The 24,739-nt window shown below is 39.8% G+C and overlaps 2 protein-coding genes and 1 long non-coding RNA gene across 4 annotated transcripts; 2 read left to right on the top strand and 1 right to left on the bottom strand.

Moving 5' to 3' along the window:
- Positions 1–1,178: 1,178 nt before the first annotated feature.
- Positions 1,179–1,625, top strand: LOC147518128 (uncharacterized). The gene has a single exon (XM_086593834.1). The coding sequence runs from the start codon at positions 1,179–1,181 to the stop codon at positions 1,623–1,625; it is 447 nt and encodes a 148-aa protein (XP_086449960.1).
- Positions 1,626–2,363: 738 nt separating this feature from the next.
- On the top strand, positions 2,364–6,927 carry LOC147518127 (uncharacterized). Of its 2 annotated transcripts, XR_015214003.1 has the most exons (5): positions 2,364–2,455; positions 2,545–2,823; positions 4,418–4,509; positions 5,313–6,110; positions 6,188–6,927. It is a non-coding gene; the product is annotated as an uncharacterized LOC147518127 (long non-coding RNA). The 2 variants fall into 2 exon arrangements; XR_015214002.1 differs by having other exon boundaries at positions 4,418–6,110.
- A 15,506-nt stretch (positions 6,928–22,433) lies between these two features.
- On the bottom strand, positions 22,434–24,234 carry LOC147518126 (uncharacterized). Its single transcript, XM_086590073.1, has one exon. It carries the CDS (start codon positions 23,485–23,487, stop codon positions 22,534–22,536), a length of 954 nt encoding a protein of 317 aa, XP_086446199.1. The 5' UTR covers positions 23,488–24,234; the 3' UTR covers positions 22,434–22,533.
- Positions 24,235–24,739: the final 505 nt, after the last annotated feature.

Below are 24,739 nucleotides of genomic sequence, written 5' to 3'. Positions count from 1 at the left end.
TGATGAAGGATATGACAATTGGAGAAATCTTACAACAAGGCTTAAACAACATGAGCAACATCCTGAGCACAAAAGACGACTTAAATATTGGATTGAATTGGTGGATCGACTAGACAATAATGAAACTATTGATAAACATCTTCAGGATCAGATTTCAAAGGAAAGAGAACATTGGAGGGAATTTTTACAGAGGGTACTTGTTGTTGTGAAAACTCTTGCTAAAAATAATTTGTCATTTCGCGGGAAGCATGAGAAGATTTATGAAGAGAACAATGGAATTTTTTTGAGTATAATTGAAATGATGGGTAAATTTGATCCGATTATCCAGAAACACCTCCAACGTATCCAAAAGAGTGAAATTCATCATCATTATCTTGGTCACAAGATTTAAAATGAATTGATAGAAATGTTGGCAGGTGAGGTTAAAGGTGCGATAGTGAAGAAAATCCAAGATGCAAAGTATTTCTCAGTCATCCTTGATTGTACACCTGATATAAGTCATGAAGAGAAAATGTCTCTTATTGTACGGTGTGTGGATGTTTCAACAAGTCTAATGAAGGTGGAAGAATATTTTTTAGAATTTTGGAAAGTGGATGACACATCGGGTCTGGGACTTTTTAATAAACGGAAAGATATGCTAGATATTCTTGAACTCGACATTGGTAATATTAGAGGCCAAGGTTATGATAATGGATCTAATATAAAAGGGAAACACAAAGGTGTACAAAATAGATTGCTTGAAGTTAATCCTAGAGCATTCTATACTCTATGTGGTTGTCACACACTTAATCTTGCTCTATGTGATATGGCGAACTTTTGTCCAAAAGCTGTATCTTTTTTCGGAGTGATGCAACGTATATATTCGGTGTTTTCTTCATCTACAAAGCGGTGGCAAGTTTTTAAAGATAAGGTTCAAGGTGGTCTTACTCTTAAGACATTGGCACCAACACGTTGGGAAAGCCGTTTGGACGGTGTTGCAGTGATAAAAAGCGAGCTCCCAGATTCGAGATGCTTTACTTCACTTGGTTGATACTAGTGATGATCCAAAGACAAAGAGTGATCCGAAGTCTTTAGCAACACACGAAGTTGGAAAATTTTGAATTCTTGGTTGGCATGATTATTTGGTACAATGTATTGTTCTGAGTTAACTCGTTAGCAAACTCTTGCAAAAGGAAGACATGCACATGGATGTAGCTATAAAGAAGTTAGAAGGGCTCATTTCATATTTTGAGAGGTATAGAGTATTTGGATTTGATGAGGCCGTGGTAGAGGCTAAGGAGATCGCGATCGCTATGCAAGTTGAATCTGTTTTTCGTGAAAAACGTATCATTCGTAGAAAGAGACAGTTTGATGAGAATGCTACTGAAGAACTGTCACAATCGGCTGAAGAGTTGTTCAGAGTCCACTACTTTATATATATAGTTGACCAAACTCTTTCTTCATTAAGGAGTCGATTTGAAGAATTTCAAAATTTTGAAGGAACTTTTAGGTTTTTGTATGATTTGGAGAAGTTGAAGTTTGCAAATAATACTAGTTTAAAAGCTTCTTGTGAGAACCTTGAAAAGTATTTGAAGCACAACACAGTATCTGATATTGATGGGAGGGAGTTACTTTCTGAACTATAGATATTGAGAGAAGATTTGCCAGAAAGCATAAAGAAGGCAGTTGATGTGTTGGATCATTTGAAGTTAACAGCTAGTTGTTTTCCAAATGCATGAATTTCTTACAGAATATTAGTAACCATACGATTCTGATTTGCATCCGGAGAACGAAGCTTTTCAAAGTTGAAATTGATAAAATCTTACCTTCAGTCAAGCATGTCACAAGAAAGATTGAATGGGTTAGCTATGTTGTCCATTGAGAAGGGATTGGTGGAGAAAATTGACTATGCAAGCGTAATCGGTGATTTCGCAAGTAAAAAATGCTTCAAGATCTATTTTTTGATTAATAGTAGTTTATTAGTAGTTTTTGATTGGCTATAAGATCGCTGTGATAGAGAAAGCCATATACTTTATTATATGGTATCCTTTAAGAAGTTATATATATTATTGATGCTTTTGCTAAGATGGGTAACACTTAGTTATATATATGTTATGTTAATATGTTATATATATTTGTTCTTCCTTTGTTTCGTTCCTGATCAGCTTTTTATTTTATTCCAAAGGCTAATGCATTATACAACTTTTGCACGATCGTCAAGATAATGAGTGTTACGCTTGGCATTTTCTCTACCATACTGTCAATAATTTGCCATGTTCCACTAAATTTTACACTTTTTTTGATGTACTTCTTTAAGACAATCCACACCCAATTTAGTTGAGAAAATTTGAAGAGTGAAAGAAGCTGGAAAGAAGCCGCACACCGCGAGTTTTGCCTATGCTGATTTGTAGACTATGGAAAGGATAGCTATGATATTGGATCAGGCTTTGGACATTTTGCTATAGCAACTGAAGATGTAAGTTTTGTTTGAGCTGGAGATTAAAATGATTATATAGTCGTTGATATATATGGAAACTTGAATTTCTTAACTTCATTCATTTACAGATTTATGAATTGGTTGAAAATGTGAGCCAAAGAAGGAAAGGTCATAGGTGAACCTGGTGCAGTTTTAGGTGGGGAGACAGTCATAGCTTTTGTGAAGGATCTGGATGACTATACTTTTGAGCTAATCCAGAGGGGATCGACTCTAGAGCCACTGTGTCAAGTTATGCTTCGTGTGACTGATCTGGACCGTGCAATTAAGTTTTATGAGAAGGTAGTGTCTGACTCTGTGATGCTTGGTCCATGTCCTCCATATCCCCTTGGACAGTCAGAAGTGATTTGGTAAGAAAAAAATATTTTGCGAGTTTTGTTGTTATTTTTTTTTATTAATATATAGGCCCCATTTTTGGGAGCTTGCATAGGGCCCCTTGAAACCTAGGGCCGGCCCTGAGCATTACCATGATAGTTGAGATCGGACCATCGGGTTTTTCTGGTTGCAACTTACAACCCGGTTGATTCATACTCAACTGACTATTATTGACCGATTCAATGTATACAGATCTTTTACTTCTGAACTTGTTTTTGACCTTCCTAGTACTACTGTAAAGCCTCTGACTTGCGGTGTATTCTCAGTTGTGCTCACCATACATGCACAAAGAAAAGCTTCGTCATTGCTCATGATGTTGATGTTTAACGTTGTCCAAACTATCAGTAATGGTTAAAAAGTATAAGATATATACCCCAAGCGTTGTATAGTAATTCTCCCAAGACGACTGAGAGAGATTTGGAGTTGGCAATTATTTGACTAGTAGCATTAACTAATGTTGTAGGATTTCATACGTAGCCAACTTACCAGACCCCATAGCACATTAGCAGTAATTCTTAGTTATATTTGTGTGGGGTTATATATATGGATATGGATATGGATATGGATATTATTTTCCAGTTGCAAACAGTACATAATGCTTGATAAGATTTGAACTTTGTTTCCATAGGTTTTGTTTTGTTTTTGTTTTTTTTGGGGAACTAATAGGAATTTGTAGTGCCACCTCTAATCTGACTCCAAATAATATTTCACTATATAAAAAAAAAAGACTCCAAATAATATGTTCCCATGAGTTTCGGACTTTTTGTTTGCTTGGAAGAATTTGAAGTGTTTTATAAAAGTGTTGCATAGAAAAATTGTAGAGTAATCTTGATTGGTGATGGATGGTGTAGATGTGTGGATTTCTACCTACAACCTGATGTTGAGGTTGAGGGAGAATGACTGCATTTTTGTTTGGGATAAGAGTTGCCTACATATCAAGTTTCTTAGGTAAACTTGAATCAAGTCTTACGTAGTTCATCTCTCTCTAGTTATAGATGTTTGGTCTGACTTTTCTTATTTGCTTCAAGCCGTTGTCAAGTGTAGATCCATATTTTGTGCTCTCTTGATAATTCATCATTACTCCTGCTGTTAGAAAGTAAATGTCTCCTTCATTGGTGTGTTGACTGAGCTTCAGGATTATGGTAGATCATTTGTTTTCATGTATGGCTGTATTTGATATTTGGGACGATTTGAGTTTGGGTCACGATTACATCCTTGTGGCGTAGTACGATATAAGGATATATGAGCTGTGAAGATACAACTTGGTGTGTGGACACGTATACTATAGTGATTGGTTTGAGAATGGAGGGTATTTACACAACCCCTTTTATTCTTTACATGCTGTTTGACTCGTTAGGATGAGATGGGTTGAAAAGAATAAATTTGAAACAGTGAACACGTGTTGCATAGCTGGTGGGCTTTTGAAAATCGAAAATTTTGAAAATTATGCGGGAAAAAAGGATTTCAGATTCGTGGACCCAAGTCACACCATTTTTGTTGGTGTGGTCAGTATATGTAATGATTTTGGTTTTTTGGGTACGCCAACGTTTTTTTTTGGGTTTTGTGCAGTTATAAGTCGGTTCGTTTGCCAAGACTCTTCATTTGCCACCAGTTGTGAAGAAAGAAACTTAAACTAGCCATCTTCTTCTTCTCCAAAACAGGTGCATGCTTTTCTTTTTCCTTTCTTGTCTGTGATTTTGATTTGTTAAAGCGAAAATTTCTATGTCAATTACTTCTGATAGCATGAGTGATGAGGAGGGGATGTTTGAATCGAGGGAAATGTAAAGGAGTGGTGACAGTGGTGTCATTAGGGTTTGTAGTGAAGATGAGGCGTCATTGTCTTCCTCATTGAAGACGATGACTGAGGAGGTGGTACCTAGGTCGGTGTTTGATAATTTTGGAGATTTGAGAAGGGAGTTTGGGATGGAGATTCCCGATCTGATGATATACGATATGAATAGTGAGAAAAATGTTTTTGGTTCAGACTATGTTCCTCGAGATGGTGGGGTTGTGATTACGTATGGCCAACTGAAGGCTGGGTTGAGGTTGCCGTTCTTACATCTGACCTTGGACATTCTGCACTTTTGTGATAAGGTACATTTGCAATTTGTGGGTAATAGTTGGAGGGTGTTTTATGTTTTGGATATGTTGGGACGGAGAGGTTACAATATTTGTTTGTCTGATGTGCTAGAGTATTTCTCTGTGAAAATGTCTTCTGCTATGAACTTTGGTTTACAAGTGATGAGGGGTAAATCATCGGTGATTGTTGGTGTGAGTAAGGAGGAATTGTGGCGTAGGTCTATGTTGATTGTGGGGAATTATTGTCCTCCTGGATGTGTTTTGGAGAATCGTTGTGTGAGGATTGATGGTAGGTCGCTATCTGTGTGGGTTGTTTTCATGTGTAGGTCGTTTGTTTTGGTTACAAGTTGATATGATTACGTTATGACGTTTGTTTGTTTTGCAGATGTCGTAATTCGTGGTCGTACTTGTACGGGAGCTATTGAAGAGTTTGCTAGGCTAAGTTGGGAAGAAAAAGTGTCTTTGTTGGAGGAGGTTGCACACACTACTTCAAAAGACGAGGTGGTGCGAAGATAAACTTAAAGAAGGCTGAGCAGAAAAAGAGGGCTCGTCGGTTGATTTGTGTTGAGTCTGATTCTAATTTTGAAATGGAGAAAGATGAAGGGTCAAATGCTAGGGGGAGGAGTTCAAAAGGTGCTGCTGCTGCTGGCAGTCGTGATGTGTTCAAATGAGCTAGGGAAGGAGGTAAGGGTATCTCTTCAGTTCGGAAGCCTTTTTTGAAGAGACAAACTAAAGGTGGTGAGCCAGAAGAGGCTAAGAGAATGCGATCTAAGGCTGAGAGTGAAGAACGACCTGCTATTAGGGGGGACGTTCTTCATCAGGTCGGGTTCCTCTGAAAAGAATGGATTTGAAAGAGTTGGAGGCTGATGTTGCTGTGGCGAATGGTAAGGGTAAGAAGAAAGCTAGTGATGCTGAGCCTATTACCTAGAAATGTAAAGGGGATGGGAGTGCTTCCCAGCGTGACGAGGTAGGTAGGCTTGACGTTCTGGATAGGACGGTTACCTACTATGACCCTGTGACTAGTTTGTCACGGCTGGTGAGACAGAATGACTGTAGTTTCAAGTCGTCTTTGGTTGCTAATGGGTTGTTGGAGAATATTGCCCTAGATGGAGATAGGCATGCTTTGGAGAATAGGAAGGATTTGGAGGCGAACCTGAAAGATATGGATCGCTCGATATATTTTGTAAGTATATCTTCCGACCTACGATTTGTTTTGTGCTTTGTGATATTGACTCCTAACTTACTTTGTTGTCTTGTCAGGTTTTGGCGATGTATAGGAAGTTGAGAGAGATGATAACTATTTCTGACCTGTATAAGGAGCTAGAGGTTGCCAAGGAGGCTTATGATAAATTGGTGGATGTGCAAGAAGTTGAACGAGCTGAAGTGGTGGGGCTGAGGGCTCAGGTCGGAGATTTGGTTGGGAAGGTAGCTTTATTGCAGCCATCTCTTGACTCTTCAAGGGTGGAGGTAGCGCATTGGATTGCTGAGAGCAAAGCAATCGCAAGCGATTGCTGAACGAGCCCAGAAGGAGTACAACGACTGGTTGATCTGGTGGAGAGTGGTGATGTCTATGTTCTAGTGGATGATTATATGGAACTAGAACGTAAGTACAAACCCTGAAAAAGGTCTGTTGAAAGTGGGGTTGCAAATAATGAATCGTAGAAATCTTGTTGTAGATGCTAGTAGGCGATCCGATCTACCAACCGACACGACGATAACGCGCACCGGTACCCGAACCAACTGAGGATGCTGCCACCGAAGTGCCTAATGCAAGTGGTGATCCGGCTAGTGGCTCTGTTGGTGAAGAAGGCTGCGATCTGGACCCCTTGAATGTGGAGAATTTGTCTCGTGTCAACTAATTTTTCTTCTTCTTGTGATATGTTTGATTATGGATGAAGTTTTTGAACTATATTTTCTTTTGTTGTTGATACTAATAACTTCTATTTTTTATGGGGATAGTGAGGTCGTTTTCCCAGGATAACTTGGGGGCCTCTAGTATCTAACCGACTTTGTAGTAAGTAAAGTATTTAAATTGCTTACTTGTTTTGAAATGAGATTGTTTGTGAATTTTGTATGAATGTGATTGCTTCCCTTGCTTTTTGTTTTGTTATTTGACGACCTGTGTTGCATAGTAGTAGACTCGACGACCTATCATATTTTGGTAGATCGCCTGATGCTTTTAGGTTGTAAGTATTTTTGCACGACCTGATAGATGTAGTTGGCACCTAGGTTTCTTCGTGTCCTTAGGTGTGTGGATTGATTGAGTGGTTCCTTTTGGGGGAACTTCTTATTGATTTTTGACTGATAATTAGCCTTTGAGTGGTAATTATAGTTGAGTCAAACTTAACCCTTTCAAAGGCCTTAAGTTGACTTATGGTCCTTTTGGGGGTACCTTGGATTGGATTTGACTGATAATTAGCCTTTGCGTGTCAATTATAGTTAAATCGTGCTTAACCCTGGCGTTGGTGTTAAGTTGATTTGCGGTCCTTTTGGGGGACCGTGGATTGGATTTTATTGATAATTAACCTTTGCGTGGTAATTATAGCTGAGTCGTGCTTAACCCTGGCGTTGGTGTTAGGTCGGTTACTTTGATATCCCAGATCAGGCAGCGAGTGCAAGACGAGTGGTACTCGTGTAATGCAAGGAGAACACTTATACGCGAAATGCTGATGAAATTTTATTCATATTAATTGATACATATGGAGAAAAATTATTGGTAAAAACGCTTGAGTAGAGTTGTATTCCAAGGTCGGGGAAGCACATCACCGAGTTGAGTTTTGATCTAGTAAGCTCCATTTCCAACGACTCTATGAACTATGTATGTGCCTTCCCAAGTTGGGTCAAGTTTGGCTAGTGCTAAAGTCCTTTTGAGGACTAGGTCGCTAGCTTGGAAAGATCTTGGGACGACTTTCTTGTTGTAAGATCGTTGGATAGTTTGGTGGTACCGAGCTAAGGATATTGCAGCAGTTTCCCTTCGCTTTTCTAGGAGGTTGACTTCTTTGGATAAGATGTTGTCGTTTTCTCCTAATTCGACTATGTCAGAACGTGTAGTTGTGATTGTAAGTTCTGATGGTATTACTGCTTCTGTTCCGAAGCAAAGTGTGAAAGGAGACTCGTTGGTACTGATTCGGGTTGTTGTTCTGTATGCCCATAAAATGTTCTCGAGTTGTTTTGGCCATTGGCTTTTCTAGCTCTCCAACTTCTTTTGGAGATTCTCTTTGATGGATTTATTTGTGGCATCTGCCTAGCCATTACTTTGCGCGTATCTAGGTGTAGAAAATGCTTGAGTGATGCCCCACTTTTGTAAAAATGCCTTGACTTACGTGTCGACAAATTGGGTTCTGTTGTCCATGATGAGGGTGTGGGGTAGACCAAATCTTGTGATAATATTGGTCCATATGAAGTTGATGGCGTGGACTTCCTTGACTTGAACTAGTGGGATAGCCTCAGCCCATGTTTTCTTTTGTGGGATAAATGGTCCCATGATGTCTAGCCCCCACATATAGAAAGGCCACGGGCTGGCTATGTTGATCAACTCCCGTGCTGGACATAGGTGGTTGTGACCAAATGTTTGACATTAGTGGGCATTTGAGAACATACTTCTTTGCCTCGATGTGCATGCCTGACCAATAATACCCTTGGGTGATTGCTTTATGCGCCAGAGATCTTGCTCCTGCATGGTTACCACATTCACCTTTGTGAATTTCGTCGAAGATGAGCTGGCCTTCGCGTGGAGTTATACACCTTAGGTGGGTCCTCTTGTGAATTTATGGAATAATCGTTCGTTGATCACGGTGTATCTGGGAGCGGGAAATTGTATGACACGAGCATTCCTTGCCTCTGCTAGGAGCTCGCCATGTAAGATAAATTTCATAAATGGGCCTATCCAATATTAGGTGATATCTTCTTCGGATGAGGGCTGGAAGTCCGTGAGGCTGTTGATACTTTCATGTTGGTAGGCGGGCCTCTCTAGGATGTCAATGTAAACTGTTCTGGGACATGCATATTGGGTTTTTGAGGCTAAGAAAGCCAAGTTGTCTACATGTCTGTTATCCTCTCAGGGAATGCGTTCCAAGGAGAATGTTGTGAACGAGCTGATAATATCATTGACGACCTGAGCGTACTTGGCTAAGTTTGCTCCATTTGTCACATACTCTTTGGTGATCTGTTTGACAATTAGTTGCGAGTCACTGTAAGCTTTAAGCTTTCGGACTTGTAATTGTTGTGCCATGCAGAGGCCTATGATTAACGCTTCATATTCCGCTTCGTTGTTGGATGTTGCGAAATCGATATTTAATTATTAACTTTTGTAGCTGGGTTCATTTTGGTGAAGTTAACACAGCCCCTAGTCCACTACCACTGTTGTTGCAAGCTCCATCTACGTAGAGGTGCTCTATGTCTAGGGTGGTTGGTTGATGGAGTGAAGTAATAGGCTCGGGTTCCCAGTTAATATCTTTGACGGGGAAGTCAACAACGACCTGACCTTTGCGAGACATTTAGGAAAAAATTCGATGTGATATTATCCGAGTTCTTCAGCCCATTTGGCCATGCGGGCTGTTTTGTTGGTGGAACTCAAGACCTGTTTGATGGGTACATCTGTTAAGACCTTGATGCCGTGAGCCTGGAAGTATGGTCGAAACTTGTGAGTAGAGTATAACAAAGATAACATTGTTTTCTCAATTGGAGAGTAATGTTTTTCTGACTCTGCCAATATCTTTCTGGTGAAATAGACTGGTTTTTCGATTCCCTCGCTTTCGCGGAAGATAACAGAGCTGATTGCAAAATCGGTAGTCGCAAGGTAAAGCCCCAGTGTTTCTCCTTCATTTGGTTTAGACAAGACGGGCAGAGTTGATAGGTAAGCCTTCAGGTCGTTGAAAGCTTTGTGGCATTCGTCTGTCCATGTGAATATTGTGCCCTTCTTTAGTATTTGCAGGAACGGTCTGCATTTGTCAGATGCACATGAGATGAATCTATTGAGGCCTGAAACCATGTCAGATAGCTTGTGTATTTGTTGTTTGGAAGTTGGTTCTGGCATTTCAAGGAGAGCTCGTATTTGTTCTGGGTTTGCTTTAATGCGTATTTGTGAAACGAGGTATCCTAAGAATTTCCCTGAGGCTATCCCAAATACGCACTTTGCTTGGTTGAGCTTCATCTTGTTTTGGCACAACCTTTCAAAGGCTTCTTGCAGGTGAGAAATGTGGTCGCCAGCCTTTGCGCTTTTGACTACCATATCGTCTATGTAGATCTCCATAGTGTCGCCCAGTAAGTCTTTGAACATTTTTGTGACAAGTCTCTGGTAGGTTGCGCCGGCGTTCTTCAAGCCAAATGGTAGGACGTTGTAGAAGAACGTTCTTTGTTCGGTTATGAAGGATGTCTTTTCCTGGTCCCTTCTGCAAGTGGTATCTGATTGTATCTGCTATGTGCATCCATAAATGATAAAAGTTCATGGCCGCAAGTTTGGTTTACCAATATGTCAATCCTGGGTAGGGGAAGTTATCTTTTAGGCAATGCTTGTTGAAGTTGGTGAAATCGATGCAGAGTCATACTTGGCCATTTTTCTTAGGAACGGCTACAATGTTAGCTAACCAGGTCGGGTATTCAACCTCTATGATGAATCCAACCTTTTTGAGTTTTTCTATCTCTTCATTGATGACTTTTTGAAATTTGAGTGCTAGTTTCCAAGGTCGTTGTTTGATAGGCATTATAGTTGAATCTACATTTAATTTGTGGCAAGCGACCTGAGGGTCGATTCCTGGCATATCGATATACGACCAAGCAAAAACATCTTTATTGAGAGATAGAAAATTGACAAGTTGCTCCTTGAGCTTGGGGTCTAAATCAACCCCTATATAAACAAATTTTGGGTCATTATTTGTTCCCAAATTGACTTTCTCTTCTGGTTCGACTTGTGCTTGTTTTTCCTTAAGCTTGTCTGTTGCTGGTGCTGGAGGGTCGGAAGCTTGAGGATCTTGCAGCTTTGGGATGTCATTTGTCTGGACAACCTGAGCTTTGGCCTTAGTTGTTGTGCTTACTTTATTGCATCGATGAGCTTCTAGTTGGTTGCTTCTGAGCTCAATAATGTCTCGCGGTCCGGGGAACTGCAAGACTTGGTGTAAGGTTGATGGAACTGCTTGGATCTTATGAATCCACCTGCGTCCTAAGATGGCATTGTATGAGGACTTGACATCAATCACACTGAAGCGTGTTGAGGTCTTAACCATGTCTTCTTTTTCTCCAATGGAGACTAGTATGATGACGTCTCCAATGGCATCTGTGCGGTCTCCATTGAACCCGTAGAGTGGTGCATTTGACTCTATCATCACCGAGTCTAGTAGGTGCATATCCTTGTATGTTTTGTAGAAGAAGATGTCGCAGGAGCTACTTGGATCGATTAGGACCCGCTTGACTGTCCATCCGTTGATCTTGACGTGCACTACCAGAGCATCATTATGGGGTAGGCACACCTTGTCGAGATCTTTCTCGGTGAATGATATTGCGGTTGTAGTTTGAGAGCTGATAGGAGTGATCACTTCAGCTTTATGGGATAGGCGGTAGATTTCTTGCAGTGCTCCTACGCGCCTGCGCTTTTCACGACCGGAGGTTTCATTACTGGAGGTGTCTGTAATCATGTGGTTACCTTTTCCTCTTCATGATTGGAGGAGTGATGTCGCCTGTTGTGCTTCAACCGACCTGGAAATTTAGATCGTCGGGTTGTTATGCTTCTGCTCCTTCTGCATGCAGGTCGTTCATGACTACGACTCCTGCTTCTGTTGCGGTTGGCATTCAGTTTATGCCTGAGGTCGCTTTCTGGTAGGAACTCTTTCAGCTTTCCCTTTTCGACTAAGTCTTGGAGGTAGTGCTTGAGGCTCCAACATTCATCGGTGTCATAGTGGTGGAGTTTGTGGAAGTGGCAGTATGGACGTCCTGGTATTGCTATCACCTTGTTGATGTTTGGTTTGAAGTAAGGTCATGTATATATCTTTTTCAGGATATGGCTTGGCGTCTTAGAGAAGTTAGAGAATTCTCTTTTAGTGTATGATGGCTTCTGGGAGTTGGTGCCCTTGTTGTTGCCTGAGTAATGATTGTTTTCTTTGGGTCCCCGTTTATCGCTTACTGCGAGGACTTATTTGCCTTTGCGCTGGGCCATCCATTCTTCGTACTTCATGTACTTGTCGACTCTGTGGTACAGGTCATCTAGGCATTCTAGCTTATTGTGCATGAGAGACCCTGCTAGTTCGGAGTCATCTAGGATGGCATTGGTGAATGCCGAGGTTGCAAAGCTGTCCTTGAGGCCTGGCTCCATTGATAGTAGTGTAGGAACCGTTATTTCAGAATGACTATTTCTACAAACCGTGAACACCACGCGTAGCGGAATTAATGGGTGTCCACGATTTGTGATTGGAAAACATACCTTTGAGAATCGGTTTAGATAACTCTGAGAATCCAAGCTTTATCAAATCTGAAATAAATAATCAACTCCTTGATCTTCTGCTGTATTCCTTTAGAATAGATTGGACGTTGTGTGGACAACGATCTACCAATCCCCTTCTTTCTCTCAAGATCATAAACGAATTCAGATCTACTTTTCTTGCCTCTTTTTCAGAACCAGTGAATAGTCCATTTCGGCCAGAGAGAGATTATTCTATTTATAGGCTACAACAGGGACCATGAGGAGAAATTAGGGTTGGGCCTCCTGACGGGCTTGGGCTTCCCATGTTCGCCCAGAACACACGGCCCAAGTCCATCAACAAATGACTTATTCCACTAAAGGCCATTGTTGCAGTACCGTCCTAATCCCAAATTACGTGTCAGCGTTTATGGACTCCATATTATATGCTCGTTGATCTCCCCGTGTTTAAGATATCGAATGTCCGTTGATTAAGTCAAGTTACCGACAACTACATTATTGACTTCTTATGTCCTTGAGTAGTATCACTCAACCTCATTGTCATGTCGGAATAAATCCACCTGCAGGGTTTACATGACAATCTTTTTGAGCTCCTCAAGGGGACATCATCAACCCGACTTCTTGCGGGACACGAATTCCTTCTATAATCAACAGCACACCTTACATACAATGTCATTACCCAATCCATCGAGTTTGTTGATTCACAAATGAATCTCACTTATTGATGATTTAAACTAATGTACAATGCATGTAAGTATCCATTATTATATCCGGATTAGGAGGACAAGCAGCCATAATTTGTTCTCTTATATAGTCAGTATAAGGAGAAACAACTTCACTTGGTCCTGTTCAATACACACAAAGTGTACTAGTGTAATCCTATACTCAAGATAGACTAATACCATATTATACTACAACTGTACCAATGGTTTGTCCAAATCCATCTAGGTTGTGAATGATTACTTATACTTTATAAAGATGCGATGATATGATCTTACGTGTGTTCACACCATATCATCTACAACATAAAGTATTAGACACATGCATATAACTAATAACATATATAATATGCATAACATTTGCCCATATGATTCTCATTCAAAATATAAAGAATTAGAGCTAATACAAAAGTAATGCTTTTAGTATATAACCCTATCAAGTAGTTCCTTTTTGAAACGTCCTAAGAAAGCGTGAATAGTCTCACCATGTGCTTGCTTCAGCTGGAACAACGAGTCTAGGTCGACTTGCTTCTTCCTGTTGTGGATGAACTCTGCTGCAAATGACTTGGTCAGCTTGTCAAAGTTGTAGACTGAATCAAAAGTTAGCGTGTAGAACCAGTCTAATGCTCTGTCCTTCAAGATGGCTGGAAAGAGTTTGCATTTTAGGTAGTCAAAGTCTGGAGCGATGTAGAGCACCAGGATTTGGCTTAAACGAGCTATGTGTTGGCCTGGACACGAGCTACTGTCGTACAACGGGAACTTTGGCTGGATAAAATCAGTGGGAGGTTGTTTGTCATTGACTTCTATGGTGAATGGTGACGCTTTGTATGACTGGAGCATCTTCTGAACGATCTGGGCTGTGCTGGCTTTTTCGCTTGACTTCTCCAACCGCTGGGCGAAGTCCTCAAGACGTTAAGTTGATTGGTGGTTGTAGTGAGGGTTGTGACTGCGTTGTTTTTAATTGCGTCTGGGACCAGGTTGTTAGTGTTGGAAGTAGTTTGTTCACGAATAGTTTGGTTTTCTTGCTGGAGCGTGGTAAATGATTCCTGAAGAAACTTTACTTGATCTACTATAGCTTTTAGTTGTTCTTCTATGGTGGTTTTTTAACCAGTTTCGTGGGCTTGAGAAAATAGTGTGGGTGTTTTTCTCAAGGAAACGAACCGGCAGATGACACCAATGTAGATGTGTGAATTTCTACCTACAACCTGATGTTGAGGTTGAGGGGGAATGGTTGCACTCTTGCTTGGGATAAGAGTTACCTACGTATATATCAAGTTTTTTGGGTAAACTTGAATCAAGCTTTACGTAGTTCATCTCTCTACTTATAAATGTTTGGTCTGACTTTTCTTATTTGCTTCAGGCCGTTGTCAAGTGTAAATCCATATTTTGTGTTATCTTGATGATTCGTCATTACTCCTGCTGTTACAAAGTAAATGTCTCCTTTATTGGTGTGTTGACTGAGCTTCAGGATCGCAGTAGATCATTTGTTTCTATGTATGACTGTATTTGATATTTGGGACAACCTGAATTTGGGTCGTGATTAGGTCCTTGTGGTGTAGTACGATCTAGGGATATACGAGCTGTGAAGATACGACCTGTTCTGTTGACACGTGTGCTGTAGTGATTGGTTTGAGAGCGGAGGATATTTACAGATGGATCTCATCATCATGTATCACAAGTCATGCTTCCTGTCACAAGCACCAACAAAGAGATATGCAAATGCTAGTAGTACTCTGCTAGCCTTGTACTCAATATGATAACTATGAATGCTTTTTTTCTACTATCTGAATGGATGTTGCATGCGGGCATTGTACCCTGGACATTTCTAGTACTGCTATTATCATTTATTGAATTACCTTGGCTTTTGTATTCATGTCTGATTTTTTGATTCTTTGAGCTCTTGGCCCCCAGTAGGGTGAGGGAATCATTGAAATGAACTTCATTCTTATTTGTAACCTTCTGTGGGTCTTACCATTTTTATGGCATTTCAAATTCAACTCTGTTGGTGATGAGGACGACTTGAACCAAGGATATATATCGTTTTTTGGGTACACTGACATCAATATATCCGATATATATCCACCGAATATTGAATCTTTTTTTCTCAATATATATTGGAATTTCCGATATAACAATATATATCGACCGATATATCCGATATAAATTGTTGACTTTGACCGATATATTGTCGATGTTTCCGATATAATAGACGATATTTCTGATATAATCGACGATATTTCTGATATATCAACATACAAAACAAAATTTTGACTAACACAAAAAAAATGGATATATCCGATATATATCAGTTTTTAAATACACCGATATATTCACCGAATTCGATATTTTGATGCTTGACTTGAACCCATCTTTCATTCATCTTGTTACCATTAAAGCTCTTGTTCTAAATATAATCCCAACATATATTTGCACAGATTGGTTTGTTAGGATGGTGTCAGAATATCTTTAGTTGATTGTTAAAAAATGTTCTACGTGCTATTGCATATAGTATGGTGGCATTGAATGCATGTTTATCGGAAAAAAAAGATGGCATTGAATGCATAACCCACAGGCTATCCGTTCCAACAGTTGAACACACGCTTTTGCCCATTTAAACATCGGGCATACATCTGCACCACTAGATGATTGTGTCGAGAATAGTGCGAGTAACCATATTCTCTGATTAGTGCATCAATTACAGACTGCGATGATACACTTTTTCGCTATAAGCACACTGTTGGGCCTAATGGGCCTTTGGTAGCTATATGTCGAAATTTTAACTACACTATAAAAACAAAGTTAGGGTTTTAACCAAAAGGTGATGAGAGATTAGTGAGTTCTTTTAAAATGGGACTTTAGGTGTTCAATAGAACAAGGGGAGTGTGTAATACTATTTGATTCTCTCAATTTGAAACTTCTCATTTGGTTATGGATTAGGCGTAACCCAAACCACTTAAATATTTGTGTCTCTACTACTTGGTTGGTTATTTCATACATAGTTGATACTTTGTTTGTTTTGGTTGGTTGTGATTCACCACTCCTCTCAAGTTGTTGTTGTTGCTATCGCCATTTGTAGTTATTATCGCTTCCGTTGCCCAACAAATTAGTTTCGGAATCAAGGTTCTACTTTGGGTTTATACTTGTGGTTATTGGAGGAGTCCAAGTGTTTGAAGAAATTCTCAAGTGAGTTTCTTAGTTGATTATTGTGGTTGTTGGTATTTGGGTTCTTTTTTAACTATCAAGTGTGTGTTGAAATTACGAAGAGGGTGTTTCTTTGGTTATTGTGGATTGTTTGGGGGTGTGTGAAAGTTTGAGAATAGTATGTCGACGAAGTCCACCATTACTCCTACGACTTCTACGTCTAAGGAGAAATCTCCTACGACTTTGAATATCAATCATGCGAGAATTGATGTGGAGAAATCCAATGGATCTAACAATTTTAGTATGTGGCGTTGTGAAGTTATAGATGCACTATGCCAACAATACTTAGATGATGTGTTAGATGAAAATCCAACGGATATAGAGGAGAGTGTTTGGGTTAAGAAAAATAGACGAGCTTGTGGTATCATAAAATCTTGTTTGGCTAGGGATGTGAAGTACTTTGTTCTCAATGAGACTTCGGCCAAGAAAATCTAGAGAATCCTTGAATAGAAGTATTTGGATAAGACAATGGAAGGTCATGTATTTATGAAAGAGAAGTTATATGAAATGAGAAAGAAGCAAGGTGTTTCATTGGCCCAACATATGAATGAGTTCAATAAGTTACTTATCAACTTGTTGAATATTGAAGAAGAAACGAAAGATGAGGACAAAGCTTTCTATTTGTTGAGATATCTTCCTAAGGAGGAGTATGGGCATATAAAAACCACCATTATGTTTGGAAATAAATCTTTGAACTTTTCTGAGGTGCAGACTATGTTGACAAATTAGGATATGATGAACAATAATGAAAGGGAGTCAAAAGAGTCAACAAGTTCTACTTTTGTGGTAAGAAGGAGGTCTAATGACCGCCTGAATTCTAGTGGAGGAAGAGGGAAATCTCGTTCTAAGTCAAGAGGGCGAACTTTGGCCAAAGATGAGTGTGCTTTTTGTCATGAGGTTGGGCATTGGAAAAAGGACTGTAAGAAGTTAAAACACAAGATGAAAGATACCAAGCAGAAACAAGCCAATGTCAGCATTGCTCAGGGAGGCAATGATTCGGATGGTTCCAATTTTTCTTTTGCCGTTACATCTAGTATTTGTTTCATTGACTCTAGTGAATGGATTTTGGATATGGATGCTACATATCATGTTTGTCCCATACGGGAGTGGTTTTCAAGCTTCAAGGAGCTTGATAGTGGAGATGTGTTGATTGGGAATGATCAACCTTGTCGCACTTTGGGGATAGGTAATATTCGTCTCAAGATATATGATATAATGGTTTGGGAATTGGAAGATGTTAGATATGTTCCCGCATTAAAGAAGAATCTTATCTCTGTTGGTTTTTTGGAGGCTAAGGGCTACAAGGTAGCTATTGCAAATGGTGTTATGAAGTTAGTCTCGGGAGCAATGGTTTTCATGAAAGACATACGACAGAATAACTTGTACTATTTGAAGGGTAGTACAATTACTAGGGAAGTAGCTGTTACTGAGCATTTAGAGACAGTTGCTAAGGAGGTCACCAAATTATGGCATATGCGTCTTGCACATGTAGGTGAGAAGTCTTTGCAAGCATTAGTGAGGTAGGGACTGTTGAAAGGTGCTAAGACATGTAAGTTAGATTTTTGTGAATATTGTGTTCTGGGCAAGCAGACAAGGGTGAAGTTTGGCACCGCTATCCACCGTACGCGTGGAACCCTTGATTATGTTCATTCGGATGTTTGGGGTCCTTCCAGGAATGCATCTCTTGGAGGGAACAAACATTATTATGTGACCTTTGTTGATGATTATTCTAGGCATTTGTGGGGATATACCATGAGAAACAATGATGAAGTCCTAGATATTTTCGTGAAGTGGAAGAAGTTGATTGAAACTCAGACTGGCAGAAAGATCAAAAGACTCCGTGCTGATAATGGTGGTGAATACACGAGTGATCCGTTCTTACAAGTATGTCAGGATAAGAGAATAGAGAGACACTTCACAGTGAAAGGTATGCCACAACAGAAAGGGGTAACTGAGCGTATGAACCGTACTCTAATGGAGAAGGTGCGGTGTATGTTGTCCAATGCTGGATTGGGCAAAGTGTTTTGGTCTGAGGCTTTGAGTTATGCATGCTACCTTGTTAACAGGTTGCCTTCATCTGTAATTGGAGGTAAAACTCATACGGAGGTTTGGTCTGGTAAACCTGCTCAAGATTATGATTCTCTTCATATGTTTGGGTGTCCTGCTTACTTTCATGTCAAATAGAGCAAGTTGGATCCTAGAGCAAAGAAAGCTATCTTTGTGGGTCTGAAAGGTGGAGTTAAAGGCTATAAGTTATGGGATCCACAAGATAAGAAGTTTGTCTTGAGCAGAGATGTGACATTTGATGAGGCTTTTGTGTTGAAATCTGCTGACTCTCAGCAGGTGAAGAGTATGTCCAAAGAGGTATTGCAGTAGGTGGAGATTGATGCGTTTTCACCTAGTCCAGATGGTTCTGTATCTAGTAGATTGGCAACCATAGGTAGTCAGTCAGTTGATGTTCCAGTTGAAGACACAGAAGTAGTGAATACAGGTGATGGAACAGATGATGATGCAGAGAATGTGGCTCGATTAGAGGAGCAAATTAATGTTGGTCCTTTGGCTCCCCAGTTCATGAGCCTATTGCAACTGGTAAATCTAAAAGGAATGTTTCCCCATTGTATTGGTTAACCGATTATATTACCTATGCACTTTCCGTTATTGAAAGCATTGACGAAGATGTTTATTCCTCACATTATGGAGCAATCAAGTGCTCGCAATCAGAAAGGTGGAAGAAAACTATGGATGAGGAGATGCAATATCTTCATAAGAATGATACTTGGGTGCTTAGAAAGTTACCTAAGGGTAAGAAGGCGATTGGCAGAAAATAGGTGTTTGCATTGAAAGAAGGATCTCTAAGTGATGAGTTACGTTACAAGGCAAGATGGGTAGCTAAAGCTATGCTCAAAGGGAGGGGATTGATTATAATGATGTGTTTTTTCTGGTTGTGAATCACTCCTCCATACGCATCCTTTAGGCCTTGGCAGCTTAGTATGATTTGGAGCTATCCCAACTCGATGTAAAAACTGCTTTTTTACATGGTGATTTAGAAGAAGAGATCTATATGACTCAGCCGAGTGGATTTAAAGTTGTAGGAAATGAGGATTTGGTGTGTAAACTGAAAAAATCGATATATGGTTTGAAACAGACTCCCAAGCAGTGGTACAAGCGGTTTGATCGGTTTATGCTAGGGCTTAAGTACACAAGAAGTCATTATGATCATTGTGTCTACTTTCGCAAACTACATGATGGTTATTTCATCTACTTGCTTTTGTATGTTGATGATATGCTTATAGCCTCAAGAAGCAAGACTGAGATTGATAAGTTGAAACAACTTTTGTCCTCAGAGTTTGAGATGAAAGACTTGGGTGAAGCTAAGAAGATTCTTGGCATGGAGATTCAGAGAGATAGAGCAAAGGGCAGAGTTTGGTTGTCTCAAAAGACATATTTGAAGAAGGTACTACAGAAGTTTGGTATTGATGGGAACACTAAGTCTGTGAGTACTCTTTCCCCTCATTTTAAACTTAGTGCTACTATGTCTCCGCGTTCCGATGAGGAACGTGAGTACATGACTCATGTTCCATATGCTAGCGTTGTTAGTAGTTTGATGTATGCGATGGTATGTACTAGGTCGGACATTTCACAAGCTATTAGTGTTGTTAGTAGGTATATGCACAATCCTGGGAAGAAACATTGGCAAGCTGTGAAATGGATTCTACGGTACATTCTTGGTACTGTATTTGATGTTGATTTGAAGTTTGAGAGGGATACTAGTCAGCTCTGTGTGGATTATGTGGACTCTGACTATGTAGGTGATTTGGATAAGCGTCGGTCCACTATTGAGTATGTATTTACTTTAGCTGGTGCTCCGGTGAGTTGGAGGTCTACTTTACAGTCTACGGTTGTATTGTCTACAACAGAGGCAGAATATATGGCAGTGATTGAGGCTATGAAAGAGGCTATTTGGTTGCAGAGTTTGTTTTGAGTGATTTGGGAATTATGCAAGATAGGCTTAAGATTCATTGTGATAGCATGAGTGCTATATATTTGGCCAAGAACCAAGTTCATCATGCCCGAACGAAGCACATTGATGTGCGGTTTCACTTTGTTAGAGAGATTTTGGAAAAGGGTGATATCTTACTTACTAAGATAGACACCAAGGATAACCCCACTGATATGTTAACTAAAGTGGTTTCTGAAGTCAAGTTCCACCAACGCTTGGACTTAATTCGTATCCTTCATTTGAGATGATTTGGCTCTTATGAGCAAATGTGAACTACAATTGGCTTGATCCTGTTTAGAGGGTACGTAGGCAACCATTATGTGGTGCAGTCGTTGTTGGTCCTTCGGGACATTTGCTTGGTTCTTCGAGACATTTGTTTGTTTTGGTTTGGTGTAGTAGATTGGTCAGCTCGAATTTGAGAAATTCTCGCCGAAGTGGAGAATTGATAGGATGATGGGCCTAATGGGCCTTTGGTAGCTATATGCCGAAATGAGCCAAAATTTCGTATTCCTCCGAAATTTCAGCTACACTATAAAAACAAAGTTAGGGTTTTAACCAAATGGTGATGAGAGATTTGTGAGTTCTTCTAAAAGGGGACTTTGGGTGTTCTATTGAACAAGGTGAGTATGTAACACTATTTGATTCTCTCAATTTGAAACTTCTCATTTGGTTGTGGATTAGGCGTAAGCCAAACTATTTAAATCTTTGTGTCTCTACTACTTGGTTGGTTATTTCTTGCATAGTTGATACTTTGTTTGCTTTGGTTGGTTGTGATTCACCACTCATCTCAAGTTGTTGTTGTTGTTGTTATCGTCATTTGTAGTTGTTATCACTTCCGTTGCACAACACACATAAGATTTTTTATTGGTGTGTCAGTAGGAACTAGGAAAGTGCTGTATTTAGCTATAAGTCTCTTACAGTCTTAGGGGCCATTTGTTTTTGCCTCTTATAAGACCTTGAAGCCTTATAACCTCTTATAAGATGTGACCTAGTGATTTTGGACATTTTTTTGGTTTGTTTTTTGCCTTTTATAAGAGGCATTCTACTAGAAATGTCTTATAAGAGGCTCCAATTCTATAAGTACCAAAATTGGATCTACTTAAATTCTATAAGTCTTATAACTTGAAAAATGACTCAAACACCCCCGTTCATATACCCCTAGCCTCATTTCTCTCTTCTTCCCTTTTCATTATCTTATTCTCCAAATAACTTCATTGCCCTAGCCACCACCGGCTACCACCACCACCACCACTGTCGCCACTACCACCACCACCATCACCACCACCACCATCATCACCTCCACCACCACTACCACCGTACTATTAAGACTATCATCATCACCACCACCGTGCTATTAAAATCACCACCACTTCCACTACCACCACCACCACCATCACTACGACCGTGTTATTAAGACCAGTATCATCACCTCCACTACCACTACCACTACCATTACCACCGTATTATTAAGACTATCACCACCACCACCACCACCACCGTGCTATTAAGACATCCACCACTTCTACTACTACCACTACCACCGCGCTATTAAAACCAATATCATCACCTCCACTACTACCACCACCACCGCCAATTAAGATAGTTTTTTAAAATCGATATTCTAATTATCAAAATTGATTTGAAACCGAAAATCAAACTATACGTTTGTTTCAAATTAATCTATTCAAGTTAAATGTGATGTAAAGTAGGGTTATATTTGTCAAATAAACATCTATAAAATGTCATGTATTTGTTTTTTCTATTTTTACAAGTGCTTATAAGAGGAACTTAAAATGAAAAACAAACCACTTTATAAGACCATCTTATAAGTCCCTCTTATAACACATGGTCTTATAAGACCCTCTTATAACTTAACCCAAAAAAACAAATAGCCCATTAGTTGCCATAGATAGCTGAGGACTAGAGGTATTTATTTTCTAAACTTACGACAGGTATATATACAAGATTTCCCCTGGGAGAGAGGAACCTTAGTAGTAAACAAAGTAACAAGAACATATATGCTATAATACGACTAGAAGTACGTGCACCTATACAAACTAATTAATGTACATAGATTATCAAAAGCTGGGCTGCTCTAGTTTCAATTTTCAATCACGCAACAAGTGCAATGTAATAGTGTGTTCTGTGTTTGGCAAGTCACGGAAATAATCACGAAAATATTGGGAAAAAACTTGATAAAAAGGAGAAATGTAATTCAATTAAGAATATCAGATTCTCTTTGTTTCTTCTCTGCTTACTGGAATGAAAATTTAAATGTTCAACTACTTTTCCAAGCAAACAATAGCAAAGAGAATCCTCCACTCCCACAGGACTTTGTAGATGAAGCACAAGACGTTCTTCCCCCATCACTACTCCCATCTGCCCACTGCAAAACACTTGAACAAGACGGGGAAGGTGACGATGACATTGATGGTGAAAATGATAAGCTCTTCTTCATCAATCTCTTCTCCATTCCAACCATCTCTGGCCAAACCCCACCATCCCCTACTTGAAACATAAAGACACCATGACCACCACCACCACCTGCAACCCAATCAAAAAGATCCCAATAGAATTCAATGGCTGAATTACCAACTATGATTCTCTCATTCCCTCTAAACTTCCATACTAACCTTTTCACAACCAGGCCCACTTCACCATCTACCTTCACTCTTAACGTTCCACCTGCGCACTCAATTCCAATTTCATGATCTGAACCTAAGAACTGAGCTCTAGTCATATAATGTCTTTGTCCAAAAACATGCTCACGTCTAGATAGCAGTGTTGGTTCAGAAGATGGGCTTATTACAGTGGCGCTAGAACGTCGTAATGCAGTGTCTTCAAGGTCACCAAGGAAGAATTCAATGCATGCATTGTGGGAGATAGCAAGGTAAAAACATGACTTGGGTTCCGCTGAATTGCGCGCAAATTTAGCACAATTGAAATCCCAGAAGAGCTTAATTCTGTAGTGATGGTGGTTGAGGTTCATAGATTTTGAACCAGACCGGTTTTTGAAGAATGAGAAGGTTGATGGATAGAGAGAGACTGTGATTGAGAATGAATCAGTCGCCTGGATGGTGAGGGTATGAGATAGAAGAGATTTTGACCAAGTAAGAGTTAAATATGTTGGTGTGTTGCAGATTTGAGTCTGATAGATGCTGGTTATTAAGTTCTGCGGCATTTGAGAGTTGTGTGTGAGACTATTTTTGTTTCTGAAGCATGAAGAGATCATGGTTCTATACTTCTATGTCAGGATGTTGTTTGCATTTTCTGTATAGTACTTTTTCAGGTTATAGACTCTAGAGATGCATCTTTATTGGCTTCATGGGAGGTATGGAAGTGATGGAAGTTCAGTTTCTGAAATCCTCTTGATGGGTTTTTGGACGTTTGGCATTTGGTTCAGAGGGTGCAAAGTACATGAGGATGGGTTTGTTTTGGAGCATTTGGTGCTTGTGACACAAGTTGCACTGGTGGTTTTGATGTTTTAAAGGCTTTTCTATGGATTTTGCATTTAGAATAGTAGGACCTTTGTATATTCAGATTACAGAGTAACTAAAATCATAAACCCCCAACATCATCATCAGTAGCAGTTGCATTGGAGGCTTTTGTGTTGGTCTTTTAGCATGATTTGCGCCGTTGACAGAGATAAAACAATAGAAAAGAATTGGGTTCCCACACTTTCTTACAGTGTTTAATAAGTGATGGAAGTGAGCTGGGTTGCACTGCATCCAGCTTTGCTGGTGACTATAGTTCAATTCTTTTTTCCTTCACATACAAAGTCTTCTGTATTTTTCTGCCTCAGCAAAAGTGAGGATGGGTCCTTGAGAAAAGGAGTAGCCAACCATTCATGTAAAGCGCTTGAGATTGTTTTCTGTGAGTCAGACTTTTATGTTTTGGAGAGTATTTTATTTGCTGAATATGATGGAAACGGAATAACTATGTTGAAATATTGAATACTTGAATTTCACAATATGGATGCTAAGTTGGTCTTCACTGATCAATGGATAGCAGATGAGCACATTTATAGTAAAGTGTTTACCTTCTTGGTAATGTAAATAAGCTTGAGGAAAGAAAAAAAAAATCTTCAAAGACTCTCGGGCAGGTAGCTTAGGGGTGAGGTCGTGAGGACTTGTCGCTTAATGACCAACTTGGTTATTCAGGTTTTGTCTTAGTTGCAAGCCCAAGTACCTATCTTTTTAGAATTTTGTACATGGACTATTTCTATTCTAATTCTTGAAGTTACACGACCATTTGATTTAGTTTGGGCGGGGTTGACAGTTCGCCGAACGCTGGTCCATCATACTATTGTTTGTCACCGCTTCCGTTGAATTGAATTGGTGTGCCTCACACTCTTCTTGAGGAACAACAAGAAGAAAGAGACCAAATGTTTTATTGTAGTTCGGCAATGCCTACTTGGCTACGTCCACCAACAAAAAGGAGAATCAATTCAACTTGCACGGCTGTACCCACCCATATATAGAGTT

Source organism: Coptis chinensis, chromosome 2 (assembly GCF_015680905.1).
Source record: "Coptis chinensis isolate HL-2020 chromosome 2, ASM1568090v1, whole genome shotgun sequence".
NCBI lineage: Eukaryota > Viridiplantae > Streptophyta > Magnoliopsida > Ranunculales > Ranunculaceae > Coptis > Coptis chinensis.
Note: the sequence above shows the minus strand (reverse complement) of the source record. Positions and strands in the feature narration are given on the sequence as shown.